The sequence below is a fragment of the Sebastes umbrosus genome, chromosome 11, assembly GCF_015220745.1.
Source record: "Sebastes umbrosus isolate fSebUmb1 chromosome 11, fSebUmb1.pri, whole genome shotgun sequence".
Classification (NCBI taxonomy): domain Eukaryota; kingdom Metazoa; phylum Chordata; class Actinopteri; order Perciformes; family Sebastidae; genus Sebastes; species Sebastes umbrosus.
In genome coordinates, this window is record NC_051279.1 from 14,821,436 (window position 1) to 14,828,959 (window position 7,524).

At 45.6% G+C, this 7,524-nt stretch overlaps 1 protein-coding gene across 2 annotated transcripts; it reads right to left on the reverse strand.

Annotated features, from left to right (window-relative positions):
- Window positions 1-828: 828 nt before the first annotated feature.
- On the reverse strand, window positions 829-7,181 carry LOC119497290 (zinc finger protein 236). 2 transcript variants are annotated; one of them, XM_037785303.1, is made up of 3 exons: window positions 7,060-7,181; window positions 3,445-5,841; window positions 829-1,891 (listed from the first exon to the last, which is right to left on the reverse strand). In XM_037785303.1, the coding sequence occupies exons 2-3, from the start codon at window positions 5,815-5,817 to the stop codon at window positions 1,541-1,543; spliced, it is 2,724 nt and encodes a 907-aa protein (XP_037641231.1). In that variant the 5' UTR covers window positions 5,818-5,841; window positions 7,060-7,181; the 3' UTR covers window positions 829-1,540. The 2 variants fall into 2 exon arrangements, with proteins under 2 accessions (XP_037641231.1, XP_037641232.1); XM_037785304.1 differs by lacking the exon at window positions 7,060-7,181 and adding an exon at window positions 6,265-6,566.
- Between the last annotated feature and the right edge of the window lie 343 nt (window positions 7,182-7,524).

Genomic DNA, 7,524 nt, shown 5'->3' on the forward strand with positions numbered 1-7,524 from the left:
ATGTAAACGAGCTACCTTCCTTTAAATGGCTGTGACAGCTGAAAATGTTAATTGTATTCAACTGTGTTACTTATAATTTGTCTGAGTCCTTTGTGGACCAAATGTCTTGTTTGTAACTAACAAGACTCCCTCTATGAGTTACAAGTCATACATTCAGTTAAAGGTAAAATACTGAAAGTAAAATATGCATTAAACATTACAGTTTTTTCCAGAGCAAAAACTCTCCACTATCTCCGAGAGCAGACGGTCTCTCTGCAGCATATTCTTCATTCTCTGCTTGGTTAACCTTTGCCCTCCACACCTCTCTCCTTCCACTGACCCTCTATGAAAGTGAGTTTGCCAAAAACTGAAATACTACGGAGCTTAGCGCAGGCCTTTCAGCGTGCCAGCGCATCTCTATTCGCACAATGGCCAGCGTAGGAATAAGGAATGGCTCTGCCACGAGGACCCAGTCAGGTCATTTGAGCAATACGGTGTTTAATAACTTATCTTGAGCTGAGCTCCGTTAGGCTCTGTGGCTTAAATGGAGCGGAAAATTGGGAGTGTGCAAAAAAAAAGAGGACTGTCTTACAAACTCAATTACGCCCTGGAGGCAGTCCAGCAGATATATATCAGGTATCCTCGTTTTTTTTTTCTTCACAAAGATCCAACGTCTGGTCTCATCTTCGGTGATTAATAGAGAAGAGAATCAACTGAGGATCAAGTTAAATTAGAGCAGAGATAGATATGGACACTGGCCCTAGTGTTCATTATCAAGGAAAAGCCACATCAAATATACTTCAATTCAAAGACACAGACGGGGAAGAGAAAAATGGGACAAAGATTCAGTTACAGTTGAGAAATTTTATTCAAATAAATTAACATAATTCACATTAAACAAAAACAATCTGAATATAGTGTTTGTGTTAGAATAACTCCAAAAACATTTGGTCAAACTCTCACATGATATGAATTAAATACATAAAATCGACAGCTGCAGTAAAAGATAAAGTAAGCATATTCCATCACAATGTAAAAAAAAAAAAAAGTGAATATTGAAATAAAACAAGTGCAAATGACTCACAGTGTCTCTGACGGTAGGAAAGATAGATTACATCTTTCACATAAGATAGTGCAGAAGTGCAGCTCTTACAAATAGTATTTTTTATATACACAACTAGAGCATTTAGAGCTAATAAGTTATCCTTTTCTGAGCACTTGAGGGTTTTATATTGGATTGTATGAGAATGCAATTTAGCAGTCGAATTAATAATCTGAATAAAAAACATGATTTTGAAGCTTTACCTATACATATAAAAATGTATGCACCTTTTTTTCATACAGGAAAGCTAATGTCAAAATCATGTATGACTTCGAAGGCTGAAGTTTTGCCCACTAAATGGAATGGGAATAATAATACACATTCATATAAATAAATTAGCTTAAAAACATTGAAATAAATATTGCAAGTGCTCCCTTTTTTTTAAACGTTAATTAACGAGGAAAGTTTAGTGTCTCACCAGAGTTACATCCTCCTTTCCTTCACTTTGGAGTCTATCTCTTAAGTTTCCATCTCAGACTCGGAGTTATCCAAATGAGACACAGTGGAGCTGTACCACTCAGCACTCTCTTCTTCCTCCTGTACTCCGGATCCGCCTCCTCCTCCTCCTCCTCCTCTATCTTTTCTCTCGTTCAACATTTCCATGGCTACTTGGTGGTAAGGGTGTTTGCGTTTGGTGTGTCGGCGTAGCGTGTTGCGCTCCGCGAAGCGCGTGTGGCAAAGTTGGCACTGGTAGGGTTTCTCTCCGGTGTGGACCCGCTGGTGGCGCTGGAGCTCACCGGCCTCCCTGAAGCGTTTGGCGCAGATGGGGCACACAAAGTTCCTCTGGCCTGTGTGGATGTGCTTGTGCCTCTGTTGAGGAAAATAGAACATTTATAAAAACAAAGAATCTGTGAAACTATCACTCAACACTTTTATTAATACACCTATAATCAATATTTTTATATTTAAAGGGATAGTTTGGGTGCTTTGAAGTGGGGTTGTATTAGGTACTTATCCATAGTCAGTGTATGACCTACAGTAGATGATGGTCGGCACGCCCCCAGTTTGGAGAAACAGACAGGAGTTACCACACGGTATCAAAACTGCTGTGGACGGGGCCGGCAACAAAACGCATTTTAGCCGCCTAAAAGAAAGGCTCCCCTAACAAAGTCAATATCAGTTGAGGTGTACGCTATATTTAGAATATTTCTGTTGGTTTACCTTGTCCTGAGACGGCTATGCAGTCTATGTTTCTGACGGGGAACTGAAGCCTATGCTTATCTATGCTCTCGCAAACAGACTCCATTGAAAAAGAAATGTAATTTCACCTCACAAAACATGGGAGTTGATGGACTACCGCTGCCGTCGATCAGTTAGTTTTGTTTGTGTCATTTTGTGACTTTGGTTAGTTCGGATTCACCAAAGTCACACAATAACGCAAACAAACTAACCGATTGAGGCAGCGGTAGACCATCGAAACCCCGTGTTCTGTAAAGTAAATTTACATTTTTTTTCCAATGGAGTCTGGTGGCTTTGGCGAGAGCATAGACGGCTTCAGTTCCTCGTCGGAAAAGGCTGTCTGATAGCAAGATAAATCTGTGAAAATATTCTAAATATAACGTACACTTAAACGGATATTGATTTTTTTAGGTGGGTCTTTTTTAGGTGGCCAAAATCTGTTTTGCTGTCCAAAGCAGTACATTACTTTCTTCCTGTGCTGGTACTGCTGTCTGCTTCTCCAAACTGGGGGCGTGTCGACCGTCATCTACTGTAGGTAATACACTGACTATGGACAAATACCTCATACAACCCCACTTCAAAACACCCAAACTATCCCTTTAACAAATGGATCACATGACTACTTGTATGTGAAAGGGGTCACTCGTAGTGATGAAAACATAAAGACACCTCAGCTCTGCAGAGCTTTGTGGCATCTTTCGGCTCATTCTGCTGATTCACCAGTAACTTTACTGTTTTGGTTCAATCTCACAGCAGCGTGCTCGGCCGCAACAGGCAGCTGTTTTCAGCTAAAAAGCTCTAAAAACCCACAGTACAATAACCAAACGACAGACAGACAAAGCTAGCGACTAGCTGATGAACATAGTGGAGCATTTAGCAGCTAAAGAGACAGATATTTCCCTCAGGGGTTATTGAACTTATTCATCAGGTGGCCACAAACATGACTCCAAATCAATGCGAATGTGTCTCCATGTCTGCTGGATGTGTAAATAAGCAACTGTTTGCTAACAGATCAACTTAAAAAGTGATAGAATTGTGTTTGCAGCTTGTTTCTGCTGCACCCAAGTGGCCTAAAAATCCTTTATTGCTGGTTTAACAGTCACTGCACTAACAATTTGTGACATCTGTTCATTACTTGTAGTGATGATGAAATGATAGTATAATTAGTGTAATTTGCAACTGACCTGCAGATGGCTGGAGCGTTTGAAGGCTTTGCCGCACTGCTGGCAGACGTGAGGCTTCTTCTGCGAGTGTGTGATGGCGTGGCGCTCAAGGTCGGAGAGGTAAAAGAAGACACGCGGGCACAGCTGGCAGTACAGCACCCTGCGGGCGGCCATGGCGTCGGGCGATTCCTCCGGAGAGAGAGAATCCAGTGGGTCGAGGGGGTCGAGCTTATCGGAGGCGAGGATGGCTCCGATGGGAGGGGAGGGAGGAGCGGCAGCGCTGGAGAAGTAAAGATGGTCGTCCAGAGGTAAATGTTCCGAGTGCAGGTCAGACGGGTCAAATCTGGACTCCGAGGCCGGCGACTGGGACTCCGAGCTGGGCTGAGCTGAGGGGTCAAAGGTCAAGCTAGCGGACTGTGGGTGCGGAGAGGACGCTGTTAAAGTTGATGGCTTGTTGTTTTCACTTGAGACTTCTTCAGCAGATATGGCTTCGCTTCCAGGGTTTGAATCGGAAGAGCTGGTTTGAGAATGGAGGTTTGTGCTGTGGCGGTCGTTTTGAAGAGCGGGAGAGGAGGAGGTGAGAACAGAGACGGAGTTTACACCGGTCACTCGTGACAGGACTTCAGGGGGGTTGTTGGGGCTCAGCCTGATGACGGGGTGGGACAGCGTGGGCAGAGGTGATCCTAACGCGGTGACCTGACCGGAGGACAAAGGGAGGGAGATGGGGGCGGAGGCCGCGGTGATCTGGGACAACTGGCCGGTGGAAGGGTCGAGGACAGCGATAGGGGTGGAGGTAGAGTCGCCAGAGGAAGAGGGTACAGATGAGAGGAGGAGGAACATTTGGGTGGAAGCACCAGGGCAGGTCTGAGTAACTGAGAGGGGAAGCGAGGAGAGCTGAGGAGAGGAAGAGGAGGACGACAGGAGGAGAATAGGAACGTTAGTAGACGGGTTTGTGAGGATCTGAATGGGCTGGCTGGGGATTGATATAACAGCATTAGCCTCCTGAACCAATTTAACACTCGGCTCTGTGGTCTTAGAGGGATCTGAGTTTGTAATCGAACTCGTGACGACTTCTGGAGTCTTTGTCTGATCGACACTTAGTGATGGAGAATCAGCAGCAGGAGCTGGTAAGTTGTAAAGATGATCAGAAGGTGCTTTTAGTGCATTATCTAAACTTTGGCTGAGGCTAAGATCTGCTGACGCGGACAACTGCGGCGACCCCGTTCCTTCTACCTGATCCTCTGACGTGGAAGCATCGACCTGCGGCACTTTTAATCCATCTGGACTGAGCGTGTACGGTATTCCCTGGTCGTCTATGAGGAGAAGGTTTTCGGTGTCTATCGAGGGGAGGGAGGTGAAGACAGAGCTGGAGAAGAAAGAGGGAGACAGGAGAGAGTCTTCAAGTGTATCTGTGGCGTCCGTACGCAGCACAGAGTCCTCTCCTTCACCGCCATCGTCCTCTTCTACTACATCCCTGTCTCCTTCTCCCTCGTATTCGTCGACCTCCATAATCAGCGAGCTTTCGCAGCCGCAGTCGTCCAGAAGGCGTTCACACCTCCTCTCTCGACTCTCTCTCTTCTTGGGCAAACTCAAGTCCAGCGGTTCTGTCTGCTCCTCCGCTCCCTGCTCGGCAAACGTCCTGCAAGACTTTAAGTCCATTTCTTGCAAAAATAGAGGACTATTTTCCTCAATGTCTCTCTCTGTGGTTTCCTCTTTAATCCCTTTCAGACTCAAAATTGTAATTGTATGAGTGCTTGAAATGAAAGGAGTTTGTGACCCATCAGTGTGAATGATTTTAACACCTGAAACACGTCTCTCTTTGCACATTGTGTCCCCCCTCGCTGCCTCTGCTTCGTGGAATGATTCTGGCTTAGCTTCCTCAGTAACTTCCTTGATTTCTCCTTCATTTTTAACAGCAGATATTAGGATTTTATTTTTGTTTTTTCCTGCTCCAGCTGAGACCGAAACAGATCTCCTAAAATGCGAGAGAGCAAAGTCTTTGGTCAGGCTGATGGCAGAGTTTGTGATTGGCCTCTTGCACCGTGGGGGAACGACAATTTTGAGTCTGATTGGCCGGCTGCGTAACACAGGCACCCCAGTCTTTACCGTGATTGGCTGCCTGAGCACACCGATCTTACTTGTTTCCTGAGAGGCCGGCTCACAAGTCCCGCCCACCTCTGGCTTATTCCCATTGATTGATGGAGCAGCCTGGCTGCTGGTCAGTGCTGCTCTGACAGGGCACGGCTGGAGGTTACCTGGTACAGTACTGGGTGAGATTTCTTCCTTTGGGTCCAAAAAAGCCTCTGTCACTGGCCCTGATCCCTCTGCACATCGGCTGCCATTTTGGACATCCAGGCTGCAACTGGTCAGGACTGAAGCCAACTGAGAATCCATTTTGGGGCAGACCCATTTATATTTCTATAAAATTGGAATAAAATAATACATTAGAAACTCAAGAGAAACACAATTAGAATATAGAAAAGCACAATTCATGGTAGTAAATAAAGGGAATTAAATAAACATCATGGATGGCTGAAAGTGAAGGTGATTATTGGGGTCAAGTTCAGTGCAAATAAAAACACTGATTATTCTGTGATATTACTATAATAATAATAATAATAATAATAATAATAATAATAATAAATTGGATTTATATAGCGCCTTTCAGAAACCCAAGGACGCTTTACAAAGGGGGCACACAAAATCATACTAATAAATAACACAGAGGAGAAACTATAGCCAAGTCATTAAAAGAGTGATGTGTAGGAATAATAATAATAATAATAATAATAATAATAATAATAATAATAATAACAGCCTGTAGGCTGGATGAGACTCAACTCATCAGTCCGAAATGATGATGCCTTCCTCCTCATCACCATCACCATCATCATCATCATCATCACACCGTCCTGGTATAATTGTGATGGTTACCTTGCATGATCCGAATTTATTATATCTCATAGCCCATTCAGAGAAACGCACCGGATCACAGCAGAGAAACAACATCTCCTCTCTCTCACACTTCTATCATGCACATGCAGCACACATAATAAAACACATTTCGCTTTGGAGCAATATTCATATTCCGCTTTGGTTTGAACATGCAAAAAGCCTGTTTTTAAATGCAAAAAGCCTGTTTTTAAATGCAAAAAGCCTGTTTTTAAATGCAAAAAGCCTGTTTTTAAATGCAAAAAGCCTGTTTTTAAACCGAGAGGAGTCGGTGGAGGTGGAGGACGCCATTACGCACACAGTCCCCGGTCCGAAACACCAACATGATCATGGTGACAGCTCTGACAGCTCTCGGACCTGGGACTCCGCTAGCGCTCAACGGAGGAGAGAGAAGCGTGTATCTTTACAGCACAGGACAGTCGCGGTGTGGATGAGAGCGGATCCTCTCTCTGTGTGTGCCCCGGTAGCTTCCTCGGACCTACAGCCAGCCATTTTAAGAGCCGAGGGTCCGAGCCTCCGAGAGCAGCTCAGAGCTCAGAGCTGCTTTTACAGGACTAACTTTCCCAGCGCGCTGTCATTTCCTCTCCAGCCCTGCTGCAGGACGCCCTGTCCACACATTTAAACACTATATGTTAAACTCTACTCCACCCAGGCAGACTCTCTCTGCATAGGGGACTGGCTTACCCGAGCTGTGGAGACTTCCGGAGGACCAAATATGACTGTGCAGTGTAAAGAGGGTGATGCTGCGAATGCCGAGGGAGGGAGGGGTCAAGGGGAGTTGCTATGGTGTCGCAGCCTACCGGGTCCTACCGGGTCCGTTGCTATGGTGTCGCAGCCTACCGGGTCCTACCGGGTCCGTTGCTATGGTGTCGCAGCCTACCGGGTTCTACCGGGTCCGTTGCTATGGTGTCGCATCCTACCGGGTTCGTTGCTATGGTGTCGCATCCTACCAGGGTCCGTTGCTATGGTGTCCCCTTCTACCAGGGTCCGACTAGTAGCCATGTTCAGCCTATGAGTGCTGTTGAACCTGCAGCTCTGCTCTGAAAGGCTCTCTCTCTCTCTGTGCTGCCTGAGAGTCACAGAGACGGGAGGCAGAGCAACAGAGTGATGAAGAGGAGGGAGAACTTGAACTGAAGAGGTGTCACATGT